Source organism: Maylandia zebra, linkage group LG7, assembly GCF_041146795.1.
Source record: "Maylandia zebra isolate NMK-2024a linkage group LG7, Mzebra_GT3a, whole genome shotgun sequence".
NCBI classification, from domain to species: domain Eukaryota; kingdom Metazoa; phylum Chordata; class Actinopteri; order Cichliformes; family Cichlidae; genus Maylandia; species Maylandia zebra.
In genome coordinates, this window is record NC_135173.1 from 23,660,168 (window position 1) to 23,674,223 (window position 14,056).

A 14,056-nucleotide genomic window follows, 5' to 3' on the forward strand; every position below is an offset into this window, starting at 1 on the left:
TACAGAGACCTGAACATTCTACTTAAAGCACAGCACTTGAATATATGGCTGTAGAAGGGCAACAAATCAGGCTTTTTTTCTTTATAAATGTTTCCTGTGGAAAATGTATATTTTATACAGATTTATGGGACCATTTAGTAAAAGACACAAAGATGTCATTGCAAAGATGACTGATGGTTTCTGACTGGACTAGAACTGGTGAAACTGTGAAAATAATAATCGCTTAAAAGTCACAATTTTGAGCTCAGGCTGATTGCTTCTCATACAAGCTTGCAGCACATAAACAGAGCCACAGCCAGGACTATAGACATTAAGTCCAGATTGCTTTGGCAGAGTCTCAACACTCAAAGAAATGGACAAGAATAAACTGGAAAATTCCTTTCACTGTAATGCTTTTTTTTTTTCAATTAAATTTAGCCTAAAATCTGTTTAAACACTGGGTGATATGTTTTGTGACTGTAAATCTAAATGTGTGTCTATGTGAATACACAGACTGAAGTTAACAGGTTTAGAGGTAATGTTTGAGCCTCTGGTCATAATAAATGAAAGGAATAAGCTATCAAATGACAGTTCAGGGTTTAAAGCTTTTCTATCTCTGAATTAATTGGAGCTATGAGTGTAAAAGGAGGCAAGACGGACTGCTGAGTCTGGAAAGCAAGCAAAGATATGATTAAGCTTTGAGCTGCCATTTAAATTTAAATTTGTATAATAGGGAATAAAGTAATTGGTTAGAAAGTAACAACCATGAGATAAGAGATAACGAGAAATAACTTGTGTCAGCATAATGTGAAGGTGAGAAAGATTAACAGGGAGTAAGACTTAAAAAATGTGTTAGAGGAGTCTTTACTGAGGTGACAAAAGAGTACAAGGGCAAATTAGTTATAAGAAAAAAGAAGGCAAGAAGCGAGGCGGGGAAACAGAAAAACAAAAAAACAACAACCCTGCAATCTTCACTATATATACACAAACTCAATACATATACATATAAGCCTGGATGCTATATAATACTTCAGCTTCTGTCCGTTTTATATTCAGTTTTATTGCCTATATTGGTAATGTTCAAAACACCAATGCATAAAAAAAAAATCGTTAAACCTGCTTTCCAGAAATTTTGGAGTTAATCTTCATCTGTTTGTAACTGCCTGATCATGTTGATGCTCGGATGTACGGGCTTCCGATGAGTCCCTGAAGGCAGCGCTGGCCCTAGCAGTGATTATTGAGCTCCCGGGAGACTTCATGGAGAGGGAATGAGATGAAATAGGACTTGAAGCCGGATCATGGCGGCGCCTCTCGGGCGGGACACCTTACCTGAACACTGGTCTTACGGTGTCTGCGGGGACGGCAGGGTCTTCTTCATCAAGTGAGTGGGATAACAAACGCTTTATCGCGCCGTCTCTCCCGGTTTAACGGGAGTTGGCGGGGTCTGCCCGGTGTTTTCTTCCCGGCGGTGTAACAGGTGTTTTTCCCTCCTCTCTCTGTCTGTGCTGCAGCGATGAGACACGGACCACTACCTGGCTCCATCCCCGCTCCGGTCAACCTGTAAACTCTGGACACATGATACGCTCAGGTAGCTAGCTAAGCTAGGTCTCCAGGGCAGTTTCACCTGTGCTTATTTCGCATATTTGCTTATTTAACGGTGTTTGTCGCTGCTAACTTCACTATACGGTCCGGGCCCGACAAAGTTTCAAGTGTTACGAACAAGTCTGTTGTCTGGTTTTATTTTAGACCTGCCTTGCGGATGGGAGGAAGGTTTTACGGACGAAGGGGCCAGTTACTTCATAAAGTAAGTTCCTTACAGACATATACTGCTGCAGTCTCCGTTACTGCTACCTGTGCGTTACTTGAAGTTGCCGTGCAGCTTAATATGGCTCCTGGCTCGAACTCCCTGCTACTAGCAGGAATAATGACCGCTGGGACAGTGCGGATTTAAATGGGGTGTGCCTGGGGCTAACCTGCTGAACCTCTAATGACCTCGCTGCTTTCATTTGTGCTGTGCGTGAGAAGCGGCTATCAGGTGTTTGTCATGTTCTCGCGTTCTGCCTTTTGGTACAGACCCACACTCACGTGTGTTTGCGAGCTTTTACGAGAGTTAATTTGTTATACAGTGATAAGAGATGATCTCTGGTTAACTTCCTCATATCCCAGAAGTAGTTTGAAATTTTTTTTTTGCATATTTTAGCTCCTGGATAACCTACAGAGTTTATTGTGTACTACAGGGCAGCAGATAGTTGTTTAGGCTGATAACCATGTAATAAAGAAATCCTGATGGACATGTGACCTCTTTCAAGATTACCAGTAAGCAGACTTGCAGCTTCTTAATACTAACCCTCTATGATCAGGTTCTACTAACCATTGTATAGAACTGTATGGTTTGGTTGTTGGGCTCACAATATACTATAGATGTGTTATAGAAGGTTTTCCACCATATATCTTTAACTTGAGATTTAAATGTAAAGGCATTTAAAATTGGCAGGTTAATGACTCTGGTAATTAGGTCAGTGTTTAATTGACTTGTTAAAGCTATGGGCCAGTGATGGGCTCTGCCCAAGATAATTACTGTTGTTGTTTGAATGCATTGTTTTGTAAATGCATTCATATCATATTAAAGTTGTATTATAAGTTTAACATAGTCAAATAAAAAGACTCCTACAAACAGCTGTAGGAAAGAAACACAACTCTCATTGCGTACATAACAATTAAACCCTTCTGGCAGACTGACTCTTATGTAACACAAGCTGAAGACACACATGCATACCTACACCCATGACATAATCTGTATTATCAAGAATTTTACAGTGTAAATATTATATTATGGTTTGCAGGTAATCTTAGTAACCTGATTACTGACATTTGATCCTTAATCAGCGGTCTTTTAATAAGCTTTTCCGACCCTACAAATTAATTGTAGGGTCGGAAAAGCTTATTAAAACTCAGATTATGTGAGAGTCAGGCCCCCTGCTGAGACGCAGTCTGTAGTCTTCTCTCGGTATCAGCTGTTCACTGCAGTGTGAGGTATGGTTTCTTTTCTTTTTTTGGGGGGGGGGATAACAGTGCATGGGGTTTTTTGGGCGTCAGTGACGGACTTATAAGATTAGGAGTAATGACAAACCTTTTTGTTTTTGTCTTTAGTGTCTCAGATATATATATATATATATATATATATATATATATATATATATATATATATATATATATTCAAAATTCCCAGGAATACTGATCTACTTGGTTACACTTTTGAGTTTTTGCTGAAACTGCTTGAATGAGATTAAAGTTTATTGTCATATGCTGATAAAATGCACAGTAATACTGAAAGGTGTTTCTAAATTGATAAACACTGTAAATATCAGCATGATCTTAATCAATAAATGTGTGAATTATGGTGGGAGTGTGGATATAAACTCAGTGCATTAGCTGCTAAACATTATTTCTTTACTGTCCTGCGTAATTGTATCCTTATAGAAAAGTGCCAAAAATTGACTGCAGTGAAAACAACAATGAAACTGTTTTACAAAACCTCACAAAAGATGCTCACTGGTTTTTTGTTTTGTTTTTTTAGTTGATATCTGATAAGTGAAAAAGATGAATGTCTTGGGGCTGTGTTGTGTTCTGCCTCGTTATCCCTGATGCAGGAGCTTATCTCTGCATCTTCAGTGATGTATGAAATGAAAGCAAAATTCTCACTAGAAAAAAAAAATGCTCTTTGACCCTCCTTTGTCCTCTCAGTGAGGTAAAACTTTAAGATGCAGTTATTTGGCGACTTTAAACTTTAAAAAGATCTTTTTATGAAAAAAGAGTCATAAAAAGAGTTTGGAAATTCAGACCATATCTTTGTTGTAAAGAGTCCAGATCGGTTGAGCAGAATAGTTTTGTGTGTTTGGCAGTGTAATCCAGCAGACAGAGAAGGAAAAACACTTGTTTAGTGCCTGAACAGAAAAGTTTGGGACTTTGGTGGTATTGACTCGGAATTTCACTCTGGGTTTCATTCAAAACGTGAGACTTCAGATTGCAAATGTGAAGACACGCTGAGACCTACAAGGACTGGACAAATCGTCATGTAAAGGCTTTTTTTTCCTACCAACTTTGAGAGGATTGAAAGTCAGGAGGGAATTCAATAAACAGCTGGAACTAGCTGGAATTTTAGCAGTAGACAGAGTTATTGTATGCACTGAGTTTGAGATTGCGTTATTTGAAGATAGTTAGAGAGGCAAGACAAAGATGGTTTGGACATGTGCAGAGGAGAGAGTGCAAATATTGGATATATGATGTGAAATATGGAGCTGTCATGCAGGAGGAAAAGAGGAAGACCACAGAGAAGATTCATGGATGGAGCAAAGGAGGACATGTAGAGGGTTGGTGCAAAAGCAAAACAATAAAAATGTTTTATTTATCCATCCAGCCATCCCTTTTCCTTCACTTATTCAATTCAGGGTCATGCGGGGTGGGAGCCTATCCCAGCTGCCATAAAGAGAGCAGGGGTAACCCTAAAGAGGTCTCCAGTCTGTTGAATGGCTAACCACCATTTATTACTGATTGTTTATATCTTTGGAAACCTAGTTTAGCATTCATGTTTTTTTCCTCTGTGTAGGTATTTACATAAGCTTCTGTAGGAAGGAAGGTTAACACCTGTTAGAGCGCTCATGGGCCACTCAGTTGTTCAGTAATCAGTGTTTTTAAGGTCCTGAAATGTCCTTAAAACGCCCTCAGGCAGATTTAGTGCTTTACATTTTCTCTGTGCTGAGAGAATTAAGTGGCATTGCAGATAACAGAGAGAAACGATTGGTTATGTTGCACTTTATGGTTTTCTTTGTGTGGAAGCTCTTTTTTTTTTTTTCTTTTTTTTTTTTGGCTTATGTTTAAATACTGTCTGCTTCATTGCAGATCACTATTTGTGGGGTAATTAAAAATCTTGTAAGCCGTGACCGGGGATATACATTTTTGTTGGGATTGTCTAAAAATAATCCTGAATGGGGATATTGAAAATACATAAAATCTGCAGTTACTGTCTTTTTAAAAATATCTAGTCTAGTGTATGTTTTGTTTTTTTTAAATAAAACCTTTTATTTTTGCAACACTTTGATTTAGCTTGGCATAGCGCTCAATCTGTGATGTAATTGGCCATCAAGCTGTTGGCAGGCAACCCTCGCATTGCGCCACATATTCTTGAGGAGCCATTTCTGTCTCAACAGTTCGTTTCATACTAGACGTCCTTGTAGCAAAGCTCTCTGCGAGCCTGATGAAGATGCCACGTATAACTCACACTTGGGACGTGGGACTCATGTGGTCGCATGCTCTCCTGTGCACATATACATGTTCACACTCGCATCTCTGAACTCTCTGAAATGAATGTGGGGAGTGGCTTCACTGGTCCGTCATCACAAAACAAAACACAAAAAATAGGAGGGTGTCTCTGGGCTTAGTGCGACTGTGCGTTTGTAGAAATGCTAGTTCATTTTTCTGTTGTAGTGGGGATTTGACCTGTTTGATGGTTAAAGAGTGCATGATCTTTAGTGTCATTATACAGAGCACAATGCAATTGGGCTTGGATCAGAGATGATAAAAAAAAAAAAACAAAACAATCCCCAAACTAAACAGCAACCTAAAAGACAAAAATAGACTTAGCCAGTGTAAAGCAGGGCAGGGATAGCTCAGTAGGTAAAGTGGTCGCCCCATGATCGGAAGGTCGGCGGTTCGAATCCACTTAACGGCTACCCTGAGGTACCCCTGAGCAAGGTACCGTCCCTACACACTGCTCCCCGGGCGCCTGCTTAGTGGGCTGCCCACTGCTTCACTGAGTGAATGGGTCAAATGCAGAGAAAAAACAAGTAATTTCCCCATGGGGATCAATAAAGTATCCATTATTATTATTATTATTAAAGTGTCAAAGCTTGCAATATCTTAAGGAGTACACATCCCTCTGACGTTTGATTCATTCAGACTGATGGCAACCTGTTGGCAGTCTATCTGTATTTATCTATTAAACAGCAATTATTTGCAAACCTTTGACAAGTCGAACTCCAGCTATTTAGTTTCTGGACAGGTTCCAGAACGTTCTCCAGTCCAGCTTGGAATTGGATATAAATATATAAATTGTAGTACATACAGTCCTATGAAAAAGTATTTGTTACATTGTTTCAGTTAAAACAAATTTTCTTTAGATAAAGATAACTCATAAAAATGAAAGAAAATACAATTTTAAACATACCTGGAAAAATATGCAAATACAAATGTGGATTAAAAAAACAACAACCAGATTTTAACTCTTGAAAACAAGAAGCCTCCTGCTTTGCTGAAAACTATGTGAACATGTATCTGTAATGTATTTTTTTAAACTCATTATACCTCGATTGGGATTCAAAGTAGATACGATGCTTTCAGCTCTTTAGGTTAACCGCAGTAGAAATAGTAATTTATAGCATTACATGCACATCATTCTTCAGTGACGCTCAAGCATTCAAGTGAAATAACAATAAGCACATTCCTGAGTCTTTGGGGGGGTCAAGCTTCAGGTATTTCAGGTATTCTTAAGATGATAGAGATACGTCTGGAACAGGAACAAACATTTTAGTTTGTCCTTGTTTTAATTGGCTTATGGCTGATATTTTTTTGAACAGAAAAAAACCCATGGTGAATTAATAACACTCTTGACATCTAATATCCTTTCCACGTCAAAGCCATACTATTTATCTAGAGGCCGAATTTATGTAACAGCCCCCCAGGACTCCATTGTTGGAGCCTCATCTATCTGGAAAAATGCTTTTCATGTTTTTATTACTCGCAAAAAGGACGATGCAGCTCCCTCTGTGTATCTGTGCGGATTTTGTTTGGCCACTCCGTGACACTGCTAACAGCGTGTTTTTTAGAAAAACAGCTCAATTTTATTCCTTTCCCCATTACAGCACCTATTATTGATGTCCTGTTTTAAGGTGGACTGGATGTACCGACCAGTTGATTGTATCACATGTAATCTCAAGTCTGCTTGCAGATTTGTGGAGGTGAGGAAACGGGCAGGGTTTGAACATCTTTTTCCAGCTCTGTTCCTGCATTATTTAGATATTTCTGACAGTTTTAACCAAATGCAGTGCTATGAATTCTCTCTTTGGAGAGACTGCGTGAAAGTGTACTCTGTAACCTCTTATAAACCAGTTCTTTTTCATTCATTGTTGTCTATGTGCATAACCTGTGTCTAGCTTGGTGACTGGAGTCACAGTGTGAGCATAGTCACAGGTGAAAATGTTTAATTTTTTTGTCACAGCGACACAAGAACGTGATTGTCTTCAACATATCTGTGCGGCTCCCAGAACTGTTGATGAGCTCACTGTAGACAACAATCAAGAGCCAGATCGTTTGTCTGCCCCTGGCTGTTTGCTTGGTTACTTCATTTCCGTCTGTCCCCAAACTCGGATACAGTTGTTCTTTGCCTGGACTTGCTTTAATAATCCTCTCTTATACTCTCCCCTGGACAAGGGGGATGTAAGTATGACTTGGGTTTGTTTGACGAGTTCCTCTGCTGCAGACAAGACCCTCTCACGTAACCTCTCTTCAGAAGTTGTCCCGAGGCTGTTTGTTTAAGCATGTTTGAAATAGTTCCCTGGTTGTACCCGTTTTGTGATTTTTTTTTTTTTTCGCCCTCGTAGCTATGTGCATGCACACAGACATGATGTCTGATTCTGTCTTCCCCCGAAGGGCCTACAAACAGATTTTCTTCCCCCTTATTCTGCAGCTACACCCAGCAGGGGGCTCCTGGTACAGGGAGGTGGGGAGCATTGCCAGTCTGGCCCAAGAAGGGATAAAATTCTTGCAGGAAAGGCTGCATGACTATAGCTTCACTGGAGGGGATTGAAAGAAGGCAGGGGGCAGTGAGGAAAACTGAAACCAATGCCATACACACACAGTGAAACAAAGAAGTAAGTGAGCAGATCTGAGAGATGTCAGATTCCTGTTGGGTAGATCAGCTAGCCCAGTCCTGCAGGCTTCAGTCTTGTCTTTTGCCATTATCCTGGATATTACTTTATCTGGAAGTAGCTTTTTTCCAACTTGTTAATGTTTTATGTGTTTTTTTTCTCTATCAAACAAAAATACCAAATGTTTTAGGATTCTTAGATGTAAAGTTTGCAGTCATGGTTTTGAAAAAAAAAGTTTTACCCATCAGTGCTTCATAATAAATCATGTGGTCCTTAGGAGCTCCTTAAATGACTTGAATATAACTTCAGACAGAACAAAACACAACAGGTTTTACCATTTCTTTATTTATCTAGGAAGTACAAAGCTAAAATGCTGAAACAGTATGCGAAGAAACTAAGTATACCCCATGATACCGTAGCTTGTAGACCCATCTTCAGAAGCAATAATTTGAATGATTCTGTATAACTTTTAGTCTCGCACATCATTTTGGAGGAACTGTGGCCCACTCTACAGAGTTGCTTCAGTTCATTCAGGTTTGCAAAATCAGATTCTGGGGTAAATTTTCTTGGAAATCCACCTTGGGAAGACTGGCAGCTGTGTTAAATGTTTCCTTGTTTGTGAATAATCTGACCATAGATTGATATTGTTTGGAAGTGGGCTTATAACACTTCTTACATTGATAGGAACCAACAATTCCTTCTCTAAGATCATTGATTACCTCCTGGATACCTGATTGTTTCCTGATTGCTGCCAACACCTCTGCTTTTATAGGGGTAGGTACACTTTGTCAGTTATCGAGTACATTTGTATTAGCAGCACCTGGCTCCCACTTTCTCTCTTAATTCTCATGGAAGCAGTAAATGTGGACTTAGTTTTTCACATACTGCTTCTGCATCTTTGCTCAGTTTCGAAATGATGACCTGGTATAATATGTCATCTTGTTGTTGTTCATCTGAGATTGTATTTACTTAATTTCTAGACCTGCTAAGGACCAGACGATTTATTATCGTTATTTAGATATAACGATATTTTGATATGTAAAATCTGTAAAATCTGCTACAAATATAAACACTCGAGCTTTGCCTGAACGACCGTGACACTGACACTGAAAAACTAAGGATGCAGGTTGTGATGAGATGATGATCTTCAAAATTGTGTTTGGTTTAGGGCTGCCACGATTTGTCGACTAGTCACGATTACGTCGACTATCAAAATCGTCGACGACTGATTTAATAGTCGACGCGTCGTTTGAAGCTTTGTAAGATCCCAAAAGACGCAGGAATAAGTAGCAGGATTTAAGAGTGTAATAACGGACTGAAACAGAAGATGGCAGCACTGCATATACAAGGATTCCAGCTGCCGTTAAACCCCGAAGAAGAAGAAGAAGAAGAAGAAGAAGCAGCTGTGTCCCAGAATTCATAGCGCGGCCCAGCTTAGTTTCCAACAATGGCGGCAGCTAGTTAGTTTTAATATTACTCTTATTATTCTTTCTGGGTCACAAAATAAACGTTTAACATATTTTCAGGCGAGAATGTAGCTGTGTAAACCTCAAATATCAGCTCAGTTTATCAGGACACCACATATTTTCAAAAGCGCTCCGACGTTTTCGGAGACGTCTGTTACCCACTAGCTCGTTAGCGAGCCGGGGGCTAGGTCACTAGCGCGGTGAGAACACCGGACTCCCGGCAAATTGTTTTCAAACCCACCGCCGTCTTTCGCTACTCAGGTTAAATATATATGAGTCACTTAGATAAATTAAAAATGTTGTTGTTTGGCTTTTTTTTTTTTTTTAGTATTTTATTTGTTCCTGAGTAAATCGGTTTGTCTGAGATTAAAGTTATAGTTTTTACACAGCTGAATAAACGTCAAGCAGACAGCTGATTATCAGAAGTGTGAGATGCTGGAGAATTTACTCCGGTGTCCTGTTATATTTTAGATAGCAAGGAGTTTATTAAACTTCACCGAAACAATCTGCAAATTTCATTAAAATTGAATAAACTATCATCTTGTCTTTATTTTTAGTTAGCACCTTAAAAGCTTAAAGCTGTAAGCTAATGATAGTTATATAAGAGCAGATGCTGCTGGTGCAATAAGCTAGTTTTACGTCCAGTGGATGATGATCTGATTAGTCGACTAATCGCATAAATAATCGGTGACTAGTCGACTATCAAAATAATCGTTTGTGGCAGCCCTAGTTTGGTTCCTCTGTCATTTGAATTCGGCGTGATTGGCGGGGTAAGCACAATGATAGTATCACGAAGCCGTGACAAAGAGGCTTCTCTCAAAGCAGCTTACAATAATGTCGGGAGTATGGATGGCCTTTCAAGACTTAAACACTTTAAGGCTCCGAGTTACATTGGCTGTAGATAGCATCGGCACTGCTGCTGAGTAGTTTTTGTCCTGTAATGTTGACTTTGTTAAACCTTCAAACGGTTTGCTGAACAGGTATGCTTTTTTTTTTTTTTGTCAGCAGTGTGTGGGTTCCAGTTTTTATCAGTGTCACACATTCAGACCTTCAACCCACCCAGCATGACTGTAGTCTTGATGGAAAAAGGGAAAAAGAGCATTTCCATTAAGAGAATACAGTGCTCCTACTCTCTCTCTGCATTGTAAAATAGCCTTGAATTATTATCAAGCAAACAATGAACAGGACGCAATGACAAGATTAGTAATGAGTCACAGCAAAAAAGGTATTTTTGCCTGGAAAGATGGTGTATTATGGATGTAAGCTGGGTGATGTATTAACAAGTGTTTTTCATTTCTCAGACCCTGGGTTTCTGATGAGTGCTTGCACCCTAGGTGAACACGAAGCTGAATGGACCTAAATATAGGTGTTATGTACAGAGAAGGCTTTGCTGTATTAAATCTGAATCCGCATGAAAGACCGTTTTGATGTGACTTGAAACGGGTAGTAATACACAGGAAAAGCATGTTTTTCCTCATTTTGATGGAAAATCTTTTTCGAGTTTTTAATAAAACTGAAGAACATAGGGCTGGTTTGTGCTCGCCATCTAGAGCCCTTTGTTCTTAAGTGAAAAAGAGGCTTTGTTTTCCTGTGGAGCCCTGGCTAAACCAAAGAATCAACAGTTCTCTGGCAGACAAATAAAGCCTGGAAGAGAAAGCTTTGACAACAGCAGATTTTGTTTTTAATTTTATTGTTATCATTGGTTGAGAGTGCTGAGCGATTTCTGCTTTTCTTCCTAGAACAGCAGGAAAGTTAAAGATTATTTCATGCAAATGTCAGCCCAAGGACAACATTTATATCTAATGTGGTCTTCACTGGCTTTTTTTTCTGTTCTTAATAGCATTCCCTATAGATATTTACTTCTAACACCTGCTTCTCTACAAAGGACTATTTCTTAACATGTGCCAGGATTATGTTGGTTTTCTGACATGCTTTTGCCTCTCAGACTGTCATCTAACACACCTAATATAGACTTAATGTAAATTAGTAACTTCCCAAGGTGTCGAAAGGTAAATAATTCTCTCACCTGCTCTGGGCTTTAACTTATTTGCTTCTAAATAGCTAAAAGCTGTAGAGGTCACAGTGTTTTTTCTTTGGTATTTGACTAGAACAATGCCAGTTTTATGTATATGACAGTTTTAAGCAGCACTTAGTTCATTTTGACCATGCTCTTTTTTATGCATTAAAAAATCCCAAATCTCCCTGTGCAAGAATGTTGGCTCTGGAGTGGAGCAAATATTTGATGTTTGCTCGCCTCATAAGGTGGGAGAGATTTTTATAGGATGAGGATGTTTGTAGTGAATGACTTTGGAAACAAGATGAGTGCATTTTCATCAGAATTTAGAAGCCTTCCCATGAGATGGCATCTGCTCAGGCTGCTCCTATTACCTTTTCCTTTTCTTTCACGGTTTCCCCCAGGCTTTTCACATACACGGTATGTGAAAAGCAGTAGCTTAGTAGATGTTTCAGTAGCTGATTTTGGTCAGTGTCTTACCTATTCTCTGTTTCTCTTACCTTCAGTTGCTCACCACTCTTTGTTATCAATGTGAGAATTGTGAAGAGTTATTTCAGTCCTGAAAGCCTTGCCAAGGGATCTAATACACTGCTTTTTGTCATGACTATAGTATAAAAAAGTAAATGTTCTGATAAGCAAGTCTTCACAGAAGTCCACCTAATGAAAATACTTTTCTGGTATTGTTGTACGAATTCTATATAAATTGGATGAGTCAAGCATCCAGTCATCACTTATTCAGTATTGCTAATATTGCACCAGGTTTTGACAATTACGCCTCATTTCATTTTGGACATTTTTAGCTAATGCGCCCAAAAAAAACGATGAGCCATTCCCTTAAATTCTTCCTTCAACCAAGGTTTTAGGGACTGTGGGTGGAAAAATGCACCCGTCTAAATAATGTTTCTCAAATGATTCCAATTTAGTTATTTGAAGTAATTTGGTAATGAAAGCTTAAGTTAAAATAAAGACGTTTCTGATCAAAAAAAGTAAGATCAAAAAATGAGATTTAAAACTTTGAACTGCAGATGGAGGTATCAATGAAAAGACACAAGATGAGTCAGTGTTTATATCTGACTCACTTTATTCATCCTGAAAACCCACAGAGATTCAGACAGCATCTCCACTGGCTAATGATTTGAAAAAAAGCTCTCTGTGTGTTTGTGTGCTTAATCACATTCTTTCACTGGTTCGTAATACTGGAGAAACTCTTAACTCTGACCAACTTGAAAGACTTCTTTGATCCTTTTAGACTCCTTTTATACTTATTGCAACCTGCACTTTGATAAAAGTGTTTATGTCTTTGCACTCACAAAGCACTGTTTTCAAATGTCGGTGTTACAGGATGTTAAGTGTACATGACCTGCAAAGATGAGATTGACATATTACTTTGTGCAACACTGAATAAAGACAATAGCACATCAAAATTTAACAGATATTTGTGACCTTTAATTTGCATGGTACACTTGTTTCTCTGCAGTTTCTTCTGGAATTACATTTTCACATTATGAATAAATTCCTTTGTATCAAACCATACCTAAAACTTATTTTAAATACCTTTGTAAAAGGTTGTTATCTTATGTGTATGGATGAACATATATGAAAACTGATTTATTTCCTTTGTATCTAATGAGCTTTAAATCATGAGAATAGTACAGCATCTACAGAAAAGAGACATGTATGTGCTGCTTTATATAGATTATAGAGATTAGAGGGATAACTGCCCAGCTCACTGTTTTTTACCCACTGGTTTTTAGTGTGGATTAAACAAGTGAAACCCAATATGTAAATTACTGGGCTTTAAATGTGGCAGTGATAGGCCCTCATCAAACTCACAGCATTTCAGGTTTTTGCTCTTAACTATAATTTATGCGTTTCCTCAACTCATTGTTGTGTCAAACAGACTCCACAATCCACATACTGGCACTTTCTTCAAGGAGTAGTTTTCCTGACAGTGCACCTTCAGTATTCTTAAGGGACTCTTCTCTTCTTTTCCTCTTCTTTTGTCTTTCTCTTTGGGAAAGACCTTAGTCTTTAGGGTCGTGTGTGTGTGTGTGTGTGTGTGTGTGTGTGTGTGTGTGTGTGTGTGTGTGTGTGTGTTTAACACCATCTTTGGAGTTGGTCTGAAAATGGATCTCTTGAATATTTAACCTTGCCCTGAGGCTGTGGTATTAATCCACAGACTCTTACAGAGAATCTGAGTACAGCACTGATCTGGCAGGCTGATATGTGCTTTATTGTGACATTTAATGGGAATATGATGGATAAGATGTAAAAACAAAGCAGGATGACAATTTGCACATAAAATTTCTGTGCAGCTTTTTGTGTGCTTTTCAATTCATACATATGCTGACAAACAGAGAAAGGGGTCTGGTATTGGATAAATAGCCACAGGCACCCAAAAAAGTTATTAAAATGATTAAGAGGCTTACAGCCGTAAAATGATTATGTGCATGTGAACAATTTTAAAATGACTGCTCCAAATGGTCCTCCATTTTAAAAGGGATTGCGATCCAAAACATGACTACACATTATAATACTTTTGGTAATTGCAGATCTTTTCTGAACTCTTAATGACAAAGTGTCCTGTTGTGATCATTTACAAAGTCCAGAATGTTCTGAACACACTTGACTTTTGACTGGTGCCTTTTTCATTTGTCTTAATCAGTGTGTAGGGG

General features: G+C 38.7%; 1 protein-coding gene across 1 annotated transcript in view; it reads left to right on the plus strand.

Moving 5' to 3' along the window:
* The first annotated feature begins 1,160 nt into the window (after positions 1 to 1,160).
* LOC101480143 (pleckstrin homology domain-containing family A member 7) overlaps positions 1,161 to 14,056 on the plus strand; it is a 142,208-nt gene continuing 129,312 nt past the window's right edge. Inside the window, exons 1-3 of the mRNA XM_076886099.1 lie at positions 1,161 to 1,360; positions 1,491 to 1,567; positions 1,726 to 1,783. Of these exons, the coding sequence (XP_076742214.1) occupies positions 1,278 to 1,360; positions 1,491 to 1,567; positions 1,726 to 1,783 (218 nt within the window). The 5' untranslated portion in view covers positions 1,161 to 1,277. The remainder of the gene's footprint in view (positions 1,361 to 1,490; positions 1,568 to 1,725; positions 1,784 to 14,056) is intronic.